Source organism: Scyliorhinus canicula, chromosome 14 (genome assembly GCF_902713615.1).
Source record: "Scyliorhinus canicula chromosome 14, sScyCan1.1, whole genome shotgun sequence".
Taxonomy (NCBI): domain Eukaryota; kingdom Metazoa; phylum Chordata; class Chondrichthyes; order Carcharhiniformes; family Scyliorhinidae; genus Scyliorhinus; species Scyliorhinus canicula.
This window is the reverse complement of record NC_052159.1, coordinates 148660525-148685268: the sequence shown is the minus strand read 5'-3', so window position 1 is coordinate 148685268 and position 24744 is coordinate 148660525. Positions and strand designations below refer to the sequence as shown.

General features: G+C 46.8%; 1 protein-coding gene across 3 annotated transcripts in view; it reads right to left on the bottom strand.

Annotated features, from left to right (window-relative positions):
* LOC119977701 (kelch-like protein 1) overlaps nt 1–24744 on the bottom strand; it is a 358199-nt gene that overhangs the window by 77097 nt on the left and 256358 nt on the right. For all 3 annotated transcript variants that reach the window (XM_038818882.1, XM_038818883.1, XM_038818884.1), the window contains one exon: nt 10910–11122. In XM_038818882.1, coding sequence (XP_038674810.1) covers nt 10910–11122 — 213 coding nt within the window. The remainder of the gene's footprint in view (nt 1–10909; nt 11123–24744) is intronic.

Here is a 24744-nt window from a genome sequence, read left to right as displayed (position 1 = left end):
CCCTCTGAAAGAGCACCTTAGCTAGGTCTACTCCCCCACCCTACCCATAACCCCACAAAATGTGCACACCTTTGGACTGTGGGAGGAAACCTGAGCACCCGGAGGAAACCCATGCAGACACGTGGAGAACGTGCAAACTCCACACAGACAGTCACCCAAGGCTGGAATTGGACCCGGAGACCTGGCGCTGTGAGTGCTAACCACTGTGCCAACATGCCACCCTAGTAAGTTTATGCTCATTGATACTAGTTATGTTCGTTTATACTAGTTGATTCTGGCATCCAAAAAGCAGAGTGTCCTATTCTGTAAAAGATCTCATAGTTTTTTCACTTCTTAACCGTTGTAAGCTGTGACTTGTTAAAGCAGCAACCACAGTCCTGAATTCTGGGTTATCTTCTGAGAATTCCAAACTTCTACATCCTTTGCAGGTCAAGGACCAAATTCAATCTCTGACTGCTTCTACATTGCCCAAACTGGTGCCATTCAGCAGGAATTGAGCAAAAGCTGGAAAAAGCTTACTCATGAAGCATGGGCACAGATGTCTATCAACATGGTCAGGAATGTTCTGGAATGCTCTCCACTTGCATGGATGACTGCCGCTCCAGATCCATTCAAGAAACGTACCACCACCCAGGACAAAATAGCCAACATGGGACATGTCTTTATAGTTGGTACACAAGGACTGTCAATCTCCTCTGCCTGAACATATATTGCATTCTTTGACTGTCGAGTCTCAGGCAAAATTCTGACACTTCCTTTCTAACATAGCAGTGGGATTACACTTGGACTACAGCGGCTCAAGAAGGCATCTCACCTGCACCTTCTCAAGGCAAATGAGGGATGGGAAATAAAGGGTGGTACTTACGACAATGGTTTCATGGTCATCATTAATTTTATTGAATTCAAATTTCACCATTTTGCGGTGGCGGGATTTGAACCTGGGTCCCCAGATTGAACACTACTCTGGGTCTCTGGTTAAGTAGTCCAGTGACAATGCCACTACGCCACCGCCATCTTCCACCATTCAATAAGGTGATCATTCCTTTATTACGAGAGGGACTGAACATCAAATTACGGCTGTTATGTTTCAGTTATATAGGGCATTGGTGAGACCACATCCTGAATAGTGTATGCAGTTTTGGTCTCCTTATTGTTGGACGGATGTAAATGTGTTGGAGGCAGTTAAGAGAAGGTTTACTTGACTGATACCTGGAATGAGTTTTCTGAGGAAAGGTTAATCAGATTGGGCTTGTTTTCACTGGAGTTTGAGTGAGCAGTGACTTGACTGAAGGACACAAGATTCTGAGCTGTCTTGACAAGATGGGTGTGGCGACGATGTTTCCTCTTGTGGGTGAGTCCCAAACTCGGGGCAACTGCTTTAAAATTAGGGATTGCCCTTTTAGGACAGATGTGAGGAGAATTTTCTTCCCTCTGACCTTGGGACTCTGCCTCAGAAAGCAGTGGAAGCTGGATAACTGAATATTTTCAAGGCAGATGTGGAAAGATTCTTGTTGGGCGAGCGGGTCAAAGGTTATCAGGGGTAGATAGGGAATGCGGAACTCAGCACAAACAGGTCAGCCATGATCTTATTGAATTCCAAATTCAGTAGTCGCGCTGCCATCTCATCCAGCACCATTATAACCTCAGGTCTTTGCTTCAAATCAGTGCGGAAATTGTCTTTCTGAGTATGTTTTTTAGAAAAAGCTACATCTGCTGTTTGTGGCAGTTTCATCAAAGGTCTGAAGAGAAATTGAAGATTCTCACAGCAATAAAAAAACATTAGAAGAGGCAGGAGAAAAGGCTATTTAGCAACAAACTCATTAAAGCAACACCTGGAGCAAATTCATCTTCTCCCTCTGCCTGGAAGTGATTATCATGATAAAAAGCCACTCACACTGTTTCTCCTGCGCCCAGTATTACTTTGAAGCATGTTGAAACCACATCATCACCAGGACCTGGATTCCCTTGCGTTGCTTTGTGTCTACTTCTAAACTGATGAAGGCAGAACCAGTCTGATTCAGATTAATATATATTTTAGCTGCTGAAATAGAAAGTGGGCGGCACGGTAGCACAGTGGTTAGCAAAGTTGCTTCACAGCTCCAGGAACCCAGGTTTGATTCCCGGCTTGGGTCACTGTCTGTGCGGAGTCTGCACGTTCTCCCCGTGTCTGTGTGGGTTTCCTCCGGGTGTTCCGGTTTTTTCCCACAGTCCAAAGATGTGCAGATTAGGTAGATTGGTAATGCTAAATTGCCCTCAGTGTCCAAAAAGGTTGGGTGGGGTTACTGGGTTACGGGGATAGGGTGGAGGTTTGGGCATAGGTAGGGTGCTCTTTGCAAGGGCCGGTGCAGACCCGATGGGCCAAATGGACTCCTTCTGCGCTGTAAATTCTATAACGCTTAACTTATGTTGATCGTTATTTTCCTTTCTCGAACTGTAATTTGTACACATTCCGTATTTTGCTCCTATTTGATTTTTCTTCTTTATTGAGGAACCATGCTTTTATCATAAACATGTTTTATGAGCTCAAGATAAATGAATGAGTAAGTAGACTTAGTAAATAAAGCTATCACACTCAACCTTCACGAGTAAAACAAGTAAGTATATCTAAGACGTACGGCCAAATCTACTACTTCTCCTCAGTGATTCCGTGCTGGTGGAGCAGGTGTTCTGGCATCGGACAGTCATCTGGGTAACTGATGACATTGCTTCCGCATACTGCATTCACTCTGCTGGTCTCAATCTGTACCAGCCATATCTGCTGCTGTTAGGCTGCTGCCACGTCTGACATGCATGACTGATGGCCCAGATGTAGCATTCTCTTGCCAAACTCTTCCCTGATCCATGACTAATATGTCCAGGCATGCTGTTGGGCGCAACTTCAGCATGTCCACTGATCTGTTCAGCGCAACCTAGAATCTGTGGCTACTGGGCTCCAGGCTGACTCGATCTGTCTTCCAAGCTCTCAGAGCGAAGACTGGGGCTTCAGCAGCGGGGATACGAACATTCATGAAAGGTGCTCTCACTCCGCTGTGAACTTGTGCCACTGAAGACGTGGCTGCTGATAATGCAGAAGGTCATTCAAAACTTTTCACAACTCTGGGCCAAGGGCACTTCCCAAGACCTTGCTTTGCATAGACAGCAATATTTGTTTGTGAACTGTCCTTTGAATATCTAGGTGTTGTAGGAGAGACAGTAACCACACTGGATCTCTGGGCAGCAGACGCGAACCATGTGCTGATCCTCACCCATGCAAAATAAAGATCCAATTGTTTCATCGACATCCCTTCAGCTGTAGTTTCTGTGAAGCCAACTGCCACACATTAACCACCGCATTTCTCATATCCCTTCAAGTTGCCATTCTACTGACTATGGAGCTCTTCATTCCTTCAGATGCACCATTTTCAGGAGTCAGCTGATTCTTCGTTACCATTTTAAGGATGCTAGTCATAACAATCAATCCTTTGTGTTCCATCAGATGCTTCATTGTACATTTCCTCCCATATCGTGCGCTAAATGTCAGGCAAATAAGCAGTAAACCCTCATGGTGACAAGCATGTGTCATTGCACCGAGAAAGCTTAATTGGTTAATTATTTCATACTGTATCAATAATAATTTCCAGATCTGCCAATGAAATAAAAAACTGTTTCTCGATTTAGTAAAATATGTTTTAGTGATCAACTGGTTTCTGTATGGCACCTTCCTCAGAGTAAACGTTATAATAGGTTTGGTCAGAATATCAAGGGGACAAGATGAAAGCACGATATGGAGATGCCGGCGTTGGACTGAGGTGGGCACAATAAGAAGTCTTACAACACAGGTGAAAGTCCAACAGGTTTGCTTTGAATCACTAGCTTACGGAGCGCAGCTCCTTCATCTGGTGAAAGTAGATGGTGAGAATACTATTGCAATCAACCTAACTCTGAGAAGAAAGCTCCTCTGTTTCTTTCAATATCTACTCCAGAATGCTTCATCCAGTCTTGCATAAATGGTCTCTTTGCAAACCCTGTGACTGTCTACACTTCCTGAAGATGTTGATTGAGATGCAGTTTGGTAAATTTTTTTCACAGAAAATGTGAATTTAATTAATCCAGAAAAAACTTAAAAGGGCGACAGAAAGCAAAGCAATGAGGGAAATCTTCAGTTTTGGTTCAATCTGATGATTTAAAAAAAAATTAACCAACACATAACTGCTGGTGGTGGCTCTGCACGCCATTAATGACTTTCTTGAAACGGGCTAAATTTGCATTTTTTAGATCTTTGTTTTCGAGATAATGATAGGTACAAAGAAGAATGTATAAACCTTTGTTGTTGGAAAAGTGGATTAAAGGTTAAGTTTGTTTTGAAGTCCAGCCTTCTCCATATTAATGAGAGCTAACAAGGGTTTGAGCATTTTTCTTGCAGTTTAGCACTTTGAGTGTTCAATTATTCATCTGTATTACAATTCAAAGCTGGAGACAATTCTTTAGTCAACAGTTAATGAATGAACCTAGATCCCCCGTTTTTTGGAATTGTGTTTCACTTTGCACTTTGAAGGTTTTAATGGGAGGCCTTTCTTTTATGCCCTTTGATGAATAAAAAAAGTGGCAAGTCAGCTACCGGGCTGCATGGTAGCACAAGTGGATAGCACTGTGGCTTCACAGCGCCAAGGTCCCAGGTTCGATTCCCTGCTGAGTCACCGTCTGTGCGGAGTCTGCACGTTCTCCCCGTGTCTGCGTGGGTTTCCTCCGGGTGCTCCGTTTTCCTCCCACAGTCCAAAGACGTGCATGTTAGGTGAATTGGCCATGCTAAATTGCCGTTAGTGACCGAAAAAGTTAGGAGGGTTTATTGGGTTACGGGGATAGGGTGGAAATGAGGGCTTAAATGGGTCGGTGCAGACTTGATGGGCCAAATGGCCTCCTTCGGTACTGTATGTGTTATGGAGATTGTTTATTGAAAGAACAACTGCTTTCGATGAACACTGCACACTGGAAGCAGCTACTGGGAGTCCACTCGCAGGCCAGCAAATGCCCTAAATGCCGCTGTATGCAATATAAACCAACAGGTGATCAGATAAACAGTGCGCGCGCCCATCAATGCAGTGAGCCACACTGTTGATATTGATCAATATTTTTACAGCTCACCAGCTACATTACATATTTCAATGATTGGCAGACAATACAAGAAAGCCTCGACCACACTGTTGTTTCACTTATTCACAACCTAATATTAACCAAATAAAAATAGTATAAAGTTAAAAGAACAAGCATATAGACATCATCATATTCAGGGTTTCCTTTACCTAATGGCCAGTTAGCATGTGCAAAATTAATCCACCACATATCACGCTGAACTCCTCCACTATTTTATGTCCTGCTTCGATTCATACAGAGTGTTTTATGTAAGAGACTGTAATATAAAAATATTCAATTATACTCAGCCAAATGTCGAAATATATTGGAAGTTTCAGACCATAAAAGAGCATAAAAGAAGATCAAGGGTCACTTGGTGGTTGAACCATAAACTGTAGACTTCATTTGAACTGGAGAATTATTGCAGCATTTTCTGTGAAAATGCACTGGACAAACTGCACATATTTTGCGCAGACCAAAACTGTTAATTAATACAGAGGAATGATTAAGGGGATGTTACACAACCTTGTGGCCAATCTGACTTTCTTCTCTCACATTCCCGGACTACAGGAGCTTTCCCTTTCCCAAGTATTCCGGGTTCCCCTCCTGCTCTGATTTTCTGCGCTGATCCATTCACAGCACCTCTCGCACTAACAATTGGCTCTCTACTTGTCTCATTATCAGTTCATTTTGTCTTGCCACTATCATCCCTTGAGGTGTTTAACCAATCTTGTCTTCCTACCTTCGCCCGACTACAAATCTCTCCTGTTGTGGTTTCCATCCCTGACCTTTCCGCACAGCTTGCCAATTAGTGGGAGAAAGACTGCCTTTGCTGGCTGAAATTAAATGACTGGTTCGGAATATATTTCTTCCATTGCAAAGTGTTTAACCCTTCAGCACATTTTCTTTCTTTTTAAGTCCTTCTGTTCTCCTCCCATTCTGGCCTCACACTTATCCCTGATTTTCATCACTTCCACCATCAGTGACTCCACCTTCTGCTGTTGGAGCCCCGAGATTTGAGATCCTGTGGTGAATGTAACTTAGTAATTCACACTGTATTTACCAATACCATCGTAAGCGCAGTAGTGTTATCCGACCACTAGGGGGAGTAGCTCTGGGAATGCTCAGGAGTTTGTACAGGGCTCCGCCCTTGGCTCCGCCCATGACTCCTCCCCCTAGACAGCTGTATAAATAACCGTGTCCAGAGCCAGCCTGCAGTTCATCGAGAGTTCAACGGGTAACAGGCTGGCTCTGTAGTAAGTAGATTAAAACCACTGTTCATATCTTAAAGCCCCTGTCTTGTGAAATGATGGTTCCATCACACCCCCACCCACCTCACACCACCCCACCCCAACCCCTAACTTCTATGCATCACTACTTTGCCCATGCTACTTAAAAACGGCCGCTCTATAAACCTGTCCTAATATCTTCTTATTTGGCTTAATCAGTGCCAACTTTTATCTGTTAATGCTGCTGTGAAGCGCCTTGAGACACGCTATTGTCTCAAAGGTGCTCCACAAAGTTGCTGCTGTTTCTGCATCATCGGCTTTGCTCGGAGCAAAGAAATGTCGGTTCGAGGAATGCTTTGCACCCCTGTACTACTGCAGAACTTTAAATAAAATTAACAGACCAGCAAAGTGTATAGATTGTGTGGAGCTGCTGAAAGGCTTGTGTCTAACTGCATTTAGCAACATGATCCCAGAAAATCAACAAGAGTACGACAGTTTAGAGCCAGTTTACCATATCTGGTACGTTTTAGGTCATGAGATGCAGCGAGCCAGGAGGCAGGTCTAAAATGTAAGCATTTGCAAGAACAGATCCCTCCCGGAGCTTACAGGGGCTGCTCCATTTCACAACCTCAAAAGTCTTGCCAATTTACAAGATGGCGATGGATAGGCGCCAGCAATGGGCCATTAAGAAAATAATTTGGAAAATGCTGAAACTATAAAACAAAGAAGGCTGGGCAAATTAAATTCAAGATAAAGGGTGGGATTTTCTGCCCCGCTCCCCGTGGTGTCTTTTCTGGTGGTGGATGTAGGTTGTCATTGCTGACTGCGGGACCTTCTGGTCCTGCCGATGTCTATGGCATTTTGCGTGGCTCACTCATCCCACCGTGGGGAGTCACCTTTGGTGGGAGCGCAAGATTCCGGGCGGGATTCTGCGGGAATCGGCGGGGCGGGCAACTCAGGCGTGAAGGAGTGGCGTGAACCACTCCGGCGTCGGGCCGCCCCAAGGATGTGGAATCCTCCGCACTTTCAGGGGCTAGGCCGGTGCCGGAGTGGTTTGCGCCGCGCCGGCCGGCGGGGAAGGGGCTTGGCGCCATGCCAACTGCCGCTGAAGGGCCTCCGCCTTGCTGGCGCGTGTTGGTGCATGCGCGGGAGTGCCAGTGTGTGCTGGCGTCATCCCAGTGCATGCGCAGGGGGGTGTGCATCTCCGCGTCAGCCATCGCGGAAGGCCACAGCGGCCGACGCGGAAGAATAGAGTGCCCCCACAGCACAAGCCCGCCCGCAATCGGTGGGCCCCGATCGCAGGCCAGGCCACCATGGGGGTACCTCCCAGGGCCAGATCCACCCGAGGACCCCGGAAGCCGCCCGCGCTGCCAGGACCTGCCAGAAAATACCTGGTGTAATATACGCCGCCGGGACTGGCCGAGAACGGGCGGCCACTCGGCCCATCAAGGGCCGGAGAATCGCCGGGGTGGGGCCACTGCCAGCAGCTGCCGACCGGCGAGGCGCAATTCCCACCCCCGGCAAAACCCCGGCGCCGGAGAATTCGGCAGCTGGCGGGGGCGGGATGCACGCCGCCACCCGGCGATTCTCTGAGCCCGGAGGGGGGTCAGAGAATCCCACCCTCTTACTGGCCGGAGGGGCTGGAAAACTCCTCCCACTAACCCCGGTGTTATTTGTAAAATAAAGACACACTAATTCTAACATTTGCTGTAAAGCAGAGACGACGCCACATTATAATTCTTTGGTATTTGTATATATTTCCAGCTGTACCACCAGCCGCCTGCACTCTGAGCTCTCGAATCCCCTTCCTAAGAGTCACTGTCCCAGGAATTCTCTCTATTCCTTTAAAGGGCTCCTTAAAATCCATCTCTTTGACCAAACATTTGATCATTTGACTTCATATCTACTTATCTGGCCCAGCACCAAAATTTGTTGGATGCCGGTCTCGAGAAACAGCCTGGGGCATTTAAAGTTGCCATGTAGATGCGAGTTGTTGTTGTACTGTTTGGACACTGGCAGCGAATCACAACTGTTTGCTCTGCATTTCAATAGGAACGGGGATGGTAGTGTGGCAATCATTTATCCTTCCAAATCAGCCTCGAACCTGCAGCAGTGCAACAAAGGATCTGCAACCATACCAGATGCTTGGCCCAGCAGATGAAGTTTGGACTGAGGTCTTCCTTCTGCAGGCAGGTGACTGTGTAGTGGGCATATTAAATAGGGTACAAAAACTACATGCAAGCATTTTGACAATTGCTGGTGGGCCTGACGGCACTCTCCAGCCCATCTCTATGAATGCCACCGAATAGTCACCAGATATTTGCCAATCGTTCAGAAATGCATCTCTAAACCACGTTAAGGCAATCTGTTTTAGCTTAGCGGGTAGCATTGTAGCACAGTGGTTAGCACCGTTCCTTCACAGCTCCAGGGTCCCAGGTTGGATTCCCGGTTTGGGTCACTGTCTGTGTCTGTGTGGGGTCTGCATCTTCTCCCCGTGTCTGCGTGGGTTTCCTCCAGGTGCTCCGGTTTCCTCCCACAGCCCAAAGATGTGCAGGTTAGATGGATTGGCCATACTAAATTGCCCTTAGTGTCCAAAAACGTGGGGTGGGGTGACTGGGTTACGGGGATAGAGTGTAGGTGTGAGCTGGGGTAGGGTGCTCTTTCCAAGGGCCGTGCAGAGTCCATGCAAACACGATGGGCCAAATGGCCTCCTTCTGCACTGTAGGTTCTATGAGAATATGCCACTAGTTAGCATCGAGTGCCAAGTATCCTGCAAAACCAAATGTCTGAGCTCAACAGGCTCCTCTGCTTGCTCCTCACTTCACTCAAACACAATATTTAACCCAATGCTCCCTCTTCAAGTTCGCGATTCAAATTCCCTCAGAGTGTATTCAACAAGTCGCTGCTTGTGTTAGATGGACTGAGTAACATTGACTTAATCCCAGGAATTTTCAGCTCCCATTCGCACAGGGACACACGAAGTGCAAGAAGGATTGACTGAAAGGCTTCGGTTGAAGTACGTGTGCCATGACATTGTGCCTGGCTGGACACCTGGCTGCGAGTGAGATTGAGTAAAATAATGCTGTGAACCAGAAAAGAACAAATAACTTGAAAGACCGGTATTAGCACCCAGTTAAGAGGGAAAAATCGGTTTTATTCTGCCTCATGTTTGTTATCAATCACTGAGAATTACAACAGGCAATTCAAACTCACAGACTTGCAAGGCTTTGTGAGTGCATGATCATTGAAGATACAGCTAGATTTTATCAGAAGGACCATGCAGTTGGACCGGTGAAATTGTGGGCGGTGATTTAGACTTTGCAGGATATTTAAATCCACGAAAAAGGGAAACGGGTGGTGCCTTCGATGTTTCACCCTATTCGGTTAAAGTAGCACAGGTATTTGCCTGACCCACATCAATTTTGGTCGTGGACATCCTCACCAAATTATAACTCTCAGCGATTGTTTCTGTACCTGTCAATGGTATCATGTAACCTCACACACACACACACACACACACACAGTGTAGGTGTTATTGCAGCTTTCAAGAACTTCAATGTGTTTGAATTAAGTCAAGCCACAGCTAGGATTTTCTATTTCAGGACCTACGTGCTGTACGTTAATGGGGTTCATCCAAATTGACCTCGACAATAATTTTTCTGATGACTCCGGGGAACAATTTCCTGGACAATTTCCCAGATACTTTCCTGGACTAGCGTCTTCCAGAATAGAGCAAAATCCCTGCAATGCATCCAGGACCGTAAACTTCAGTCCTTGCCAAAAGTTCCGCTGACGCGGAAAGCCAATGAGAGCAAAGATCTGACAGGCACGAACATTTCTGAGTCATGCAAATCTAGAGACTGATTAATGCACTGGCAACTGTCATAATATACACATCAGTATATATTCGTGCAGACACACACTGACTGACACACTGCAAGTCCAATCAACACATACAACACAGCAGCCAATCACCAGTTAGGGCACGCTCACTATAAGGCCAGAGGGCACTAGTTTTCCCGTTCATTCGGGATGCAGCCTCTGAGAAGGACAGAGCTCGCAGCTTGTAGCACAGATCTTCACCATGTGCTAACAGTTTGGACTGGTCAGGATAGGCATAGGTCTTCAGTTTAATCTAACATAGTGTCGACCCACAGCGCAAGTATGTTCAACAGTTCCTAGCTTAATAAAATAGTGTTGTACTATTGCAAGTGTTGGTAGCCTGTATATATTACTGCTAAGGTAAACGCAATCTCCACAGAACCAGAGTACCCAACACATCAGCAACTTCACATCTTTAACAGCCACAGCTAGGTAGCGGAGCATCATGTGACATTATACACCTTCATTGACGTAATAAAATGGGGAACTGTGGGATGGACGGGCCAGTTTGCACGAGGGGAATAAATGGGAACAGACAGAATTGTGCTGAAAGTTCTCATTTGCTCCAGCTAAGTAACCAAATGACCCAACCATCTTAACCTTTTGGATGAAGAAAATGAAAGCAGATTGGAAGATTTAAAAGGCAGATGAATAGGGACAATAAAAATGATTAAAACTGTTTAATTTACCGGCGGTGGAAGCAGAGGTAACCGGATATAAGCAAGCAGTTTTCCAAGGTGCCGACATCTTCTTTGCATGTCATGTTTCACCCATAACATCAGGGCATGGAATATTGTCTCTTCATCCGGAACATTCACGTCATCACTTACAATAAGCTTCAGGATGTCGTCCGCAGGAAGCAGCAGAAATTCCTGATTTCTAATCACATCCATAATGTGTTCCTGTAAAATTAAAAACAAAAACTGTTCTCAGAAATGGTGGTTTGGCTCAATTGGTCATTCAATATTCTCATATACACAGATTCAGAATAACCCTGCAAACCCCTCTTGCTTCAAACACGATTGCTTAATGACTGTAGAATATGTTGAAACTTTTACCTTCGACACTTACTCATGTTCAGCATCAAAGATCACCTGACGTATTGAACTCATGTTCTACGAGCCAATATGGCTTTACACATCTCAACAGCTGGGCCATTATTTGTTAGTTCAGGGATCGGACAGAAACGCTTCTCACGGTATTTCAGCTTGCTGAAAATGTCTTCGAGACCCCCGTCATCATCACAGCTTTGGAAAGTTTAGCGGATACAATTGCATAAAACTGTAGCGGGTGACGTCTGTTGCCACCCTCAGCGAAAGCACGGAACGGTGGTAGAGTGGCCCCTTTAAGGGGAGTGTGGTCCATGGACCAGCTGACCGGCTCGGGGCCAATCGCTTCGGAGCACGCAAACTCCAACCAATTGGGAGTTTGGGCAGGGCTCTGTGAGCAGGACCCTGGTCAGTGTGGATCACAAGCCCCAGTGTAAAGGCCTGTTGTGCAGGGTTTCTGTGCCTGTTATTGAACTTTCATCAATAAAACTACTTGTTTTCTACTGGAAGCCTTCAGTGTATGACTCGAACCACCACATTGACGATGAGATAAAAGTTTTCGATCGCAGCTGACAGTCATTGTGAATCAACGGGGAAAGGAAGCAACATTTCAGAAAGTAGAGAAGCTCCAGCAAGCGGCAGAATCATTTAAATTGAGTGGAGATGCCGATCATTAGGAAACTAGAACCATTTGGCCAAGAGGTTGAGTGATGGGGTCAGTACATCGAACGGCTGTTTCTTCTTTACCACAAATGAGATCACAAGGTGATACTTTTGACAGTTTGCAGGCCCCAAATATATAACTTGATTCGGAATTTCATGCCCCCAGAGGCACCCGACTGGAAAACCTTTGACCAGATAGTGAAATTGGTTGAAGAACATTTAAACCCAATGCCCTCATTTATCCTCCAACGTTATAAGTTGAACTCTGCAGTGAGGGACCATGAAGAGTTTGTCTCAGTCTTCATAGCCTGACTTTGCCACCTTGCTGAAAACTGTCAGTTTGGGACCAGGCTTAGTGACATGTTGGGCGATCGGCTGGTTAGTGGGGTCCATAACGTTAATATCCAGAAGAAGCTTCTGGTGGAGACCACAATTACATTGGAAAAGGCATTGTAGATAGATCATAGAACAGGAACATAGACTATACAGTGCATAAGGAGGCCATTCAGCCCATCAGGTCTGCACCGACCCACTTAAGCCCTCACTTCCACCCTGTCCTCCGAACCCAATAACCTCTCCTCACCCTTTTGGACACTAAGGGCAATTTAGCATGGCCAGTCCACCTAATCTGCACATCTTTGGACTGTGGGAGGAAACCGGAGCACCCGGAGGAAACCCACACAGCCACGGGGATAACATGCAGACTCCGCACAGCAGGGACTCGAACCTGGAACCCTGGCGCTGTGAAGCCACAGTGCTAACCACTAAGCTACCACGCTGCCCTGTAATGAAGTGTGCCGAAAAAGATGCCACTGAGCTTCAAATCATGGCTGAAGGAGAGGTTAACTATATATGTGGGTCTGCGGCGGGATCAACAGACACAACTTCGAACCAGGCTTGGTCCTCGGTACAGGACCGGAAACCAACGAGTGAGAAGTAATCATGGGGTCAAACCAAATCCGAGGTGGACTATTATCATTGCGGGCACCATCCCCAAGAGACCTGCCATGTTTGGGGGTTTGTGTGCTTCCATTGCAGCTGAAGAGGGCACAGTCAAACTCGTTGCTGCGTGAGGCAAAGTGCGCCAATACAAAAAACACACGGCAGCAGCACCAGCTGCTTACATCACCACTAACAATTTTGGAGAGGAGTTCTGAAGAAGAGCATGCAATGCGTTAATTCAATGTAGTCCAAGTAAATAAGATGGCTCCGATTGAAATTGTCTTAAGGGTAAATGGCAGGCCCCTTAAAATGGAAGTCCACACCAGGGTTTCACTGACCGTCGTGAGTGAGCTGGCCTCCCAATATCTGCGTGCAGGAACAGTCTTTCAGCTTGACGAGCACTACAGCCAAGTTTTCAACATACACCAGGGAGATTTTGAAGATCCTTGGAATAGACAAAACCTCAGTTGTCTACAGAGGGCACAAGTCCAATCTGATTTTATTTGTCGTGGAAGGACATAGGTCCAGTCAGTTGAAAAAAGACTAGTTACAGAAGATTAGACTCAACTAGCTGTAAATCTTCAAAATATCTGACGGTGTCCTCCAAGATGTCTTAGGGAGGTATGGAGACATCTTCCACAAAGAATTGGGTGGGATTAAGGGCGTAGAAGCCAAGATATATGTCAACACTGATTCGACTTCCACATTCTTCAGAGCCCGATTGACCACTGCCATATGCATTCCATCAGAAGGTGGAAGCAGAGCTAAAGGGGTTGGAAAAACTGGGTATTATCAAACCGGTGCAGTTTTCAGAGAGGGCGGCGCTAATAGCCCCTATCCTGAAACCTGATTGGCCGATATGGATTTTTGAGGACTATAAGTTGACAATAAATCAAGCTGGCCATGTTGATCGGTATCCGCTTCCCTGAATTGAAGACGTCTATGCCAAGCTGACGGGGGGCTTCACCTATACAAACCTGAACCTCAGTCACATCTACCTGCAACTAGAGCTGGATTAACAGTCTCGAACGTTTGACGCAATCAGTGCCAACAAAGGCCTCTTCCAGTTTACCAGACTGCTGTTTGGTATCGCTTCAGCCTGCGCTATCTTTCAGCAGACAATAGAAAGCCCCGTCGAGGGAATTCCCAAGGCGATGGTTTACCTTGATTTGCATTGGATTCAGGTTCATTGTCATGTGTGCCAAGATACAGAGAAAAGTATTGCTCTGCATACAGTCCAGCCAGATCGTTCCATACATGAAAAACAGGACATAAGAAAATACACAATGTAAATACATGGAGACAGACAGCGGCTGAAGCGTACAGAATGTAGTGCTTCTCAGTAGAGAAGATGTGTGGAGAGATCAGTTCAGCCTATAAGAGGGTTATTCAGGAGTCTGGTAACAGCAGGCAAGAAGCTGCTTTTGAATCTGCTAGTGCATGTTCTCAGACCTTCTCTCCTGCCCGATGGAAGAGGTTGGAAGTGAGAATAACCCGGGTGGGAGGGGTCTTTGATTGTACTGCCCGCTTTCCCAAGGCAGCGGGAGGTGTAGACAGAGTCAATGGATGGGAGGCTGGTTTGCATGATGGACTAGGCTATGTTCACGACTCTCTGTAGTTTCTTATAGTTGCCAGACCAGGCTGAGCAGTTGCTGAGCAGTTGCCACACCAGGCTCTGATGCAGCCAGATAGGATGCCTTCTATGGTGCATCTGTAAAAATTGCTAACACTCAAAGTGGACATGCCAAATTTCCTTAGTTTCCTGAGGATGTATAGGGGCTGTTCTGCTTTCTTGGGCACAGCGTCATCGTGGGTGGACCAGGACCAGGACAGATTGTTGGTGATGTGCACACTTAGGATTTTGAATCTGTCAACCATCTCCACCTCGGCCCTGTTGATGCAGACAAGGGTGTGTATGGCACTTTGCTTTCTGAAGTCAATGACCAGCTCTTTAGTTTTGCTGACATTGAGGGAGAGATTGTTGTCGTTACACCACACCATTAGGTTCTCTATCTCCCTCCTGTATTCTGACTCATCATTGTTTGAGATCCAATCCCTAAAGTCATGCCATCAGCAAACTTGTAGATAGAGTTGGAGCCACGTTTTGCCACGCAGTCGTGTGTATAGGGGGCTAAGTACACGACTATGCCGAGCCCCGGTATTGATGATATGCTAATCACTGACAGAATCCACATTGATTATGTGGGCCCGTTTCTGGGCAAGATGTTTTTGGTGCTGGTAGATGTTCAAGAGTTGGGGACAACTACTTTAGCAGCTATGGTAAATGACTTGCAACGTGTTTGCCATTCATGGCCTTACTGAGTCAACTGCTTTGGACAATGGCACCTCCTTCACCGGTGATGATTACCAGTATTTGGTGAGAGCAAATGGCATGTGACACACAAAGATAACCACCTACCACCCAGCGTCTAACGGTCTGGCTGAAAGGGCCGATCAATCTTTCAAAAATGCCATGAAAAAGCAATCCGATAAACCACTTCGCCAGAGGTTGGCTAATTTTTTGTTATTTTACAACTCAACCCCTCATTCAACCACGGGAGTCACACCATCAAGAGCGGCTGGTTGAGAATCCGATTGGATCTTGTATTTCCAGATTTGGCAGTGAGGGGGGAGGCACGACAGGCCTCCCAGAAGAGTCAGTGGTCAGAGCAGAGAGGTGACTCAGTTCTAGTCCACAATTTCACTGCCGGTTCATCTTCTTTGGAAAGACGGGTTGTGGCCCAGTTCGGGCCGGTGTCTGATGTGGTTAATGTCTGATGAGGGGTTGAGAGGTGGTGACTCCCATTGTGGAGTCAACAAGTCCAGCGGGTCATCGTGAATACTCCTGTAACCCGGTCCAGCCAACGGGAGCCAGAATCTCCTGTTCCTGTTCAATCTGTTGCATCTGTCGAGGCCAGTGATGCCAGTTCACCTGTCGTCGAGGATGACCCTCCTGACGTGGCATCGACTGTGGACCACTTGATCATCCAAATGAGTGCCGGGCTTCTGGCTGGGCTATGGTGGCCTGGGACAATTTGGAGGTCTCCGGACTGATTGACTTTGTGGTGGACTCTCCTTTGTTGTCCCTGTTAAGCATTGTAACTTCTGTACGACATTTTGGGGTAGTGTCTTCAGGGACTTAGGTGGGGAGAGATGTGGTAGCATCGCCCTTTTATAGACCACATGACTGGCTCGGGGCCAACTGCGCTGGAGTGTGCAAACCCCGGCCAATGGGAAACTTGTTCAGGGCCCTGGAAGCAGGACCATGGACAGCGTAGATCCGGGAGCTGTTGCAAAGTGTTCTGTGCCTGTTTTGTAATTGCCTTTTGTAATTGCCTTTCATCACTAAACCCTTTTGTTTACTACTGGAAGCCTCCAGTGTGTCCCTTGAGCCACCACAAGAACATTATTTGAGGAATTTTGCACATTTTACCAAGTCATGCTGCATCTAAGAATTAACCCAGACACAAAACTGGTTCTAATTTCACATTTCTAAAAGAGGTTGTTAATGAGACGTCATGTGAAATATTCAGAATACAAAGGGTTAATGTCATATCATAATTAATCACTAGCTAGAGCTCGATGCAGAAGTATATAAAGCACTGGCTTCTGGGAGAAGGCTGGAGAGGAGCAGGGAGGGAGTGTAGAGTACAGTTATAGACAGTGTGTACAGACTTGTGTTAGTGGAGTGTAGATTGTAGATCACTAGATTATTGTTTACTACAGGAGTAATTGGTCGAGCTTTAATAAATAAATAAATAATCTTTTATTGTCACAAGTAGGCTTACATTAACACTGCAATGAAGTTACTGTGAAAAGTCCCTTGTCGCCACATTCCGGCGCCTGTTCGGGTACACTTAATAAGTAGTGTTAAAAAAAAAGTTAGCTTTGTTATTGAACTTAACTTCTGTGGTGTTTGTGAACACTATAAAACATCCATCCTGATAACAGAATCACAAAGAACACCACAATTAAATCCATAAAATGCTATCCAAATCAGCTCAGTAAAGATACATGCGCAATTAATATTTCATCCTTTGCTACCTCCAACACTTTGTGTACTTGAGGTCATTGCAAACTCTACTGCCCCTCACCCATGCTCGCACCAAATCCCACTCACTCATCACCATTATGCACACTGACTTACATTGGAAGCTAGCCCTGTAACAGAGAAATATTGGAGTTCTCACCCACGTTTTCAAACCCCATCATGTCCTCATCCTTCCCTTTCTCTTCCTCTAACCCGCCCAAGATTTCCTCCAATTCTGGCATCTGGTGCATTCCCGATTTTAATTGCTCCACCATTTTGACAGCGGCACCGTCACCTGCCTGGGCTCGACCCTCTGGAATTCCAAGCCTCTCCCTCTCCTTCAGTCTCCCTCTGCCTCCTCCAATAAGATGTCTCTTAAAACCTGCCCCATTGACCGAGGTTTCAGCCGCTTGTCCTAATAGCTCCTTCGGTACTTCAATGGCAAACTGATAATGCTCCTGTCAAGCACCTCGGGACGTTTTACTGTATTCAAGGTCTGATAAAAATGCAAGTTCCTGTTATTTAAATCTTTCCTGACTTGTGGAATATCTCCGCGACAATTGCTTCATTTTACCAAAAGATTAAAACGGCTTTGTTATTCAGAACAGGGGCTTGGCTCTTCCAGAACACTGTTAAAATTAATAAATTTTCCTGATGATTGCAGAACTCAAAAACATAAATCAATAAAAGAGCAGCATCTATAATACATCACAAAATATGAAAACTAATTCCCAGTCATTCCTCGCCACCCCCGTCATTTCCCACTTGATTTCTTCTCCACAGTCACTTGTGATTGCCTTTCTAGCTGTGCGTGCCAACTGCAGGATTCTGGCTCCCTCACAGAATACGTAATTTCTATTTACAAAGTTCCCTCAGCAAAGATTGAAGAGTTCTTGCTTTATCTTGTTGTGTAGGCATTGCACAGCAAGAACAAAAATCCAGTTATTTTCACTGCTCCTAAATGTGTTTTCCCCGGGGTGGTTTGCCAACAGCAATCTCCTGTCCTTCTGATGCTGTGCAATTATTTGTGTTTGGAGAGTGCATTCTTTGTCGTTGCGTTTGTAACTCTGATTTCTTTGTGGTGGTAACCGTCTTCTGACAAGGTACTTCCCAAATACTTATATTGTAATACCTGATCCAGCCCTTGACCATTTATCTTGACATCTACGTTCCCGCCATTATTTCTTCGAGGTTTCATAACATTAGTTTATTTTTTAAACTTTCATTTTAATTTCATGATTTTATTCATATGTATCTGTGAATCTCCTGCTGTGTAGGTACTGGGGCATAGTCATCCATACATATCATTACTTTCACCAGATTACCGCCAACTTTGACACCCTTCGCCGAGTGCTTCTTTCATCATGGCTGCCACGTAGAAGTTAAGGAGCAACGGTGAGACGAGACAGCCTTGTCTTATTCAAGAAATTGAAATTTGACCAGGTTCAATTTAAACACAAATTAGGCGATTCTCTGAGCCCCGCGCCGGGCTGGAGAATCGCCGCAAGCACGACACGCGCCCCGACTCCGGCGCGGGATTCTCCGAGGTGTGGAGAATTGCCCACGATCAGGGCCCACCAATTGGTGGGCTAGCCTCTCTCCCCCCCCAGGCCTACTTTCCTGAGATTCCGGCCCCTGAACACCGACCCCATATTGAGTCAGGGCCGGTGCGCAGAAGAAGTCCCCCGTGCATGCGCAGGTTGGCACAGCCCCCATTTGGCGCCGGGAAGGGAGGCTGGTGCGGTCCCTCTCCTGTGGAGGCCAGAATCGGTTGTCCTCGTCCCCGTTTCGCACCATCGTGAAACGCGACGGCGTTCGCGTTGGCGCGAACACTTGGGTTCCATTTGGGAGAATCGCCCCCAAACTGTCCTCATTGTAGCAGCTTGTACCACGTGCAGAGCTATGATTTATTTTTTTTATCTCTCCCCTCAACTCTGATCACCTCCAGCACTCAAATCGCTTTTTGCTGGTTCACCTGCTCGAAAATCTTTTCATAATTCACAAAGTGTGTACACACTTATAGCTGGTTTTCTCTGCTTCTTTTGCTCAACACTCTCTTCACTGCCAAACTCTCTCAAGTTTCAAGATTGAATGACCAAGCTTGTACGCTGGATATATTTAGGCCATCATTTAAATATGTTGGGATGGTTTGAGGCCAGATTCTCCCGGCTCCTGGTATTCACCCACCTGCTGGCGTAATGCAGAACCAGCAGGAAACATTACTGGCCTCCACCACCAGAGGCCAGACGTGAGGACCACTCCAAGGATGGGGGCACTGAGGGCATTGTAGCCCCTGGGTGGTTGGGGGCATGTCAGGTAGTGCCACACTGGCACCCTGGCAGTGCCAAGGGGGTGGGACCTGAAAGGGGATGGGTCTGAAAGGGGCGGGGTCAGAGAGGGAGCAGGGCCTGAAAGAAGTGGGGCCTGAAAGGGGGAGTGGCGTGAAGCGGGAGCATGAAGGGAAGAAATTTCGGGGTCCAATAGTGGGGGTGGGGTGGAGGAACTGGGAGTGGCGATTGGGAGGAGGGACCTTAACGTAAACCACTGGGAGGGCACCGATGTCAACGATTCTTGGTGGAGGAAGAGGTGGTTGATGCCAGTGAGGAATAAAGTGGTGGTGGCGATGGTGGTGGTGGGGTGGGGTGGGGCTCTGAAGCCCAAGAGCTGGCGATGCTGGTGGGCAACCCCGAATCCCCGATGCCAGTGATGGTGGTAGAGGGTGGACTCTGAAGCCCCGATGCCTTTAAAAATGGCACCCTCTCTCTGGAAGTTGGGTTTGCCCAGATCATTCAGCCCTGCCCCTCTCAGCACCTGCCCCCCTCCAAATACATTTCTAAGTGTGGGTGGAATGCGATCCCACCCGAGAGGAATCACATCCCTGTCGGAAACTGCATTTCTTTGAGAGAACAAGGTTGGACTGCTCAAATTCGAAGGCGTGAGAGCTTACTGAAGGAGGTGACTGAAGGAAGATGACACTGGATAACTTGAAATTGAAAATGAGAGGCAGCCTAGGCTAGTGAGTGGGCATTATGAGTGGCCCTTCTTCACCTCGGTGGGCCACAAGATTGAGATGGGGCTGGTTCGCTAACCCTGACCCCATAAATAAGATAAAATACATTTAACACATGCCGAATATTTCTTAACGAGTTATAGAAAATGTTCCATCATTGATAGAACTATCGTCAACTTTAAGTGGTAAAAGCAAAATAAATATTTACACTTTGGATGCAGAGGGAGCGCACGGCTCTCAGAGTCAATGTTGTGAGCAATCAGCACCCACCTCACTTCACCCACCCTTAATTTATGTGTAAATCCTTTCAGTCATACCGGTCGGAAAAAACACTAGAAGGTGGAAATCAGCGGACTGTGGCAACCCTGCGCAGCAACAAGATGTCTCGTGGGCCGCACTGAGAACCCAGGTGGTCCGCATGTGCCACCCATGCCGCTGATTGCCCAGCACTGCCCTAGACAGATCACTACTGTTTTAACCTTCCTTAAATAAACAGAATGAAGCAGTAGCAGGCACTGCAGACAATAATCTGGCACATTGCTGCTTGTGTGTCAATGAACCGCTACATTTCCCTTGTAAATCAAATGTACTTCATTGGCCAGGCAACACTTGAGACTACCCTTTCTAATCCTTTCCGTCTTTTAAATAAATTAACTGGCTGAAGATCACAGGATACAGACAAGCCTGGCAGCACTGTGTGCCCATTCCTGGAACTGTTTGGAATAATTCGGGAACACTGATCGGCGTTGAAGATGACTAAAGGATTCTATAATGTGAAGAGAGAGAAACTATTCCCATCAAGTGCCGGAGCCTAGGACCAGGGGACATAACCTTTAAATTCGAACTTGATCGTTTAGCAGTGATGTCAGGAAGCAGCACTTCACCCGAGTGTCGTGGAGTCAGTAAATAAGTATCACAAACTATATTCCTGAACTTACTCCGCAAGTCCTGGCCAATGGAACTGAATATCGAGTCATTACACCATTGATTCTGAACGGGATCTCTGGAGATCGCATTGGAAACACGGTGGTGAGTTTTACTTGTTGAAAGCTGGCCGTTCCTGACTCCATAAATGTGATCCAAGTTGCCCTCCATGCCCTTCCACCACTATTGTCTGTCCCCGACTTTCCCACTGACTTGGCTCCACAAAGGAGCCACTAGATTTTCCCCTCTCCCTTCCTCTATCAATCGTCATGCATGCATGCCTGTCTAGGAGATGTCCAATGTTGGTGCTCTTGACTTCTGTGTAAATCAAGCCTAAATCCCCATAATTGACATGGTGCCTCTTACCAGTGAAATTATCACGCGTCTCCCTTAGCTCTACCCACTGCCTAGCCGGTGTATACCTCGAATAAACCTCATCCCCACCCAATCTGCCCTCTAATTATTTTTTGTTGTACTTGGCCTGTTTAGTTCATGCACGGGACCTTTTAAGATTTTTTCAATGCCGCACCCCCACATAATCTTCAGAGGGAGAGCACGTGAGTTGCCTGTGGCGACACCTTTTGATTTTCTGTGCATCTTAAAAGAAATATTTTCCCCACTGTCCTCACCGCCGTGTTTTTACAAACTCTTCAATCAATCACCGAGTGCTGTTCGAATTCCCGCCTTTCAAGACTAGCGGCACTTATTTGTCTGCGGATGTCCCTCCATTTAGGAGTGTACACCATTAAGATGAAATGAAATGAAATGAAAATTGCTTATTGTCACAAGTAGGCTTCAATGAAGTCACTGTGAAAAGCCCCTAGTCACCACATTCCGGCGCCTGTCCGGGGAGGCTGGTACGGGAATTGAACCGTGCTGCTGGCCTGCTTGGTCTGCTTTATAAGCCAGCGATTTAGCCCAGTGATATTCTACAGTAAACCAATTAACAATGGCATTTGCCTTGCAAAGACTTCTGCTCTTCACGTGCAAAACAGTGTGGGGCATTTAGAACATAGAACATAGAACATAGAACAGTACAGCACAGAACAGGCCCTTCGGCCCTCAATGTTGTGCCGAGCAATGATCACCTTACTCAAACCCACGTATCCACCCTATACCCGTAACACAACAACACCCCCCCCCCCCCCCTAACCATTTTAGGAGTGTACACAATTTAAACTTGAACAAATTAAAATATAGCAAATACTTGCCAATAACAGATCAATTTAATAGCAAGTTGCTATTAACTACCAGTGATTTAGTGTCAGGGCAGTGGTTAGCACTGCTGCCTCACGGCGCTGAGGTCCCAGGTTCGATCCCGGCTCTGGGTCACTGTCCCGGTGGAGGTTTGCACATTTTCCCCGTGTCTGTGTGGGTTTCGCCCCCACAACCCAAAGATGTGCCGGTTAGGTGGATTGGCCACGCTAAACTGCCCCTGAATTGGAAAAAAATGATTGGGCATTCTAAATTTTAAAAAAAATTAGTAATTTAGTGTCTAAGGTTCTACAAGGACCAAATAGATTTATTACACCCTTGGATAGCAGTAAGGTGGTTTCACACTCTTAGGAGGCTCATTTTTAATTGATCGATCTGTAAAGAATTAAATTATGATATCGGAAACAAGCAATCTTTAAGGGAGATGTATGCTTTGAGCAAAATTGCTTCTCCTGATCAATTCTCGATGTGGGATCCTAAATACCAATTGAATGCACCTCAACACCTTCCTGAAGGTCATTGTGGGGAGCAGCATTCTATCTGAATGATGGAGATAATACACACAGCAATTTTTATTTTTGGGAATGTGAGACACATACGCACATATCAGATTTCATTGATCTCTGCAGCATGACTTTATTGCCTCACTTGCATCTGTGATAGAAGTAGACTGGCAGTACACACATAATATTCTGAGCAACTCCTCAACCTGTATTGATCTGATGTGAACGTGGCAGTAATTACAACAGTGCGATTTATGCATGATCATTTTTTTTAACAGATTATTCTAATCTTTATATTTTGTGGCAAATAACCCAGTGATTATGGTCCAAAAGAAATCCTTTTAAATCTTTGGAACACTATCCCTTCACGTTTTTCTTTCTGACCTGAGAGCACCTTTTATTGGCAGCACAGTGGTTAGCACTATGGCTTCACAGCTCCAGGGTCCCAGGTTCGATTCCCGGCTTGGGTCACTGTCTGTATGGAGTCTGCACGTTCTCCCCATGTCTGTGTGAATTTCCTCCAGGTGCTCCAATTTTCTCCTACAAGTCCCGAAAGACATGGGCGCGATTCTCCGCCCCCCACGCCGGGTGGGAGAATAGCGGGAGGGCCTCCCGACATTTTTCAAGCCCTCCCGCTATTCTCCCCCCCCCCCCCCCCACGCCCGATCCACGCCACGAATCGCCTCTCGCCGTTTTTTGCGGCGATTCTCCGAGGCCGATGGGCAGAGCGGCCGGCCCTTCACGCCCGTTTCACCACGGCAGCAAACACACCTGATCGCTGCCGTCGTGAAACGGGCGGCAGATGCCCGTTTGGGGCATCCAGGGGCCCGATTTGGACGGGAGCACCACGACTGTGCTCGGGAGGGGACAGGCCCGCGATCGGTGCCCACCGATCGTCGGGCCAGCGTCCAAAACAGACGCACTCTTTCCCCTCCACCGCCTGTCAAGATCAAGCCGCCACGTCTTGCCGGGCGGCTGAGGAGAAAGACGCCAACTGCGCATGCGCGGGTTGGCGTTGTCCAACCTGCGCATGCGCGGCTGACGTCATCGGCCGCATCAGCCGCCGTGACGCTTGACGTGAGGCCTTGACGACCATCGTCAAGGCCGCGCCGCCGTGACGCACGGGGCCGCGCTCCTAGCCCTGCCCGGGGGGGGGGGGAGAATCGGCCCCGGAAGTGGCCGTGAAGGCTGCCGTGGGTCATGGCCTGTCCCACGGCAGCCTTTACGATTCTCCGCATTTGCGGAGAATCTCGCCCCATATGCTATTGAGTAATTTGGACTGAATTCTCCCTCCGTCTACCCGAACAGGTGCCGGAATGTGGCGACGAGGAGCTTTTCACAGTAACATCATTGTAGTGTTAATGTAAGCCTACTCGTGACAATAAAGATTATAATTATTAGCGAGGTTGCACCACTCCCTAAACTTTTACATGCCTTTCCTCCACCAGGTGAACTATTTTCCTCGGGAATATTTAACTCCTTCTCCGATTATGAAAGAAGGTTGGTTTCAAGGGATTGTGGTTCCCTTGATGAAAATTTGGGTGAAGTAGGTCAATGAGACTTGTTCTGACAGTGCATAAATCAAATTTAACCTCAACGAACTGCTTAACAATTCTGTACATTGACCTGCACTACATCTTCGTGCTTAAATGTGACAGCTGTATCCTGGTGGGAATTTTGGAAGTCACTTTCCCCACCTATTTAAGTGTGATCGACTGCAAAGCTGAGAAGTAGTTTATAGCTTAATCGCTGTACTGTACATACAATCATAAATACAATCAGTTCCAGCTTTATTCCCCTTGTGTAATGTTATGTCGGACATGCCACTTATAATACAAATATTACAATATACAATTGTAGATAGAAGGGGAAGTTCGCCAAACCCACACAGTAGCGGAACACCATCTTCAGAGATAGCTGAGGCCAGAGGTGGAGGTAATACACTTCAGGCAGATTTTCCTGTCCCAAACCTTGGGCTGTTGAATCAGCTGTGCACAGAAAAGGCAGGAGAAACAGGCAAGAGCGAGGCTGAACACCTTCTGGAGGCTGTTACGACCTGGTTGGGGGCCATGGACTGTGCACTATATTGTTTTGCCCCCCCCCCCCCCCCCCCCGTTACACCTCAAAGCATGAAATCCCCGCTAATTCGGGTATGGGTTTCCCGTTAACAAGGGAGAACTTTTCAGTA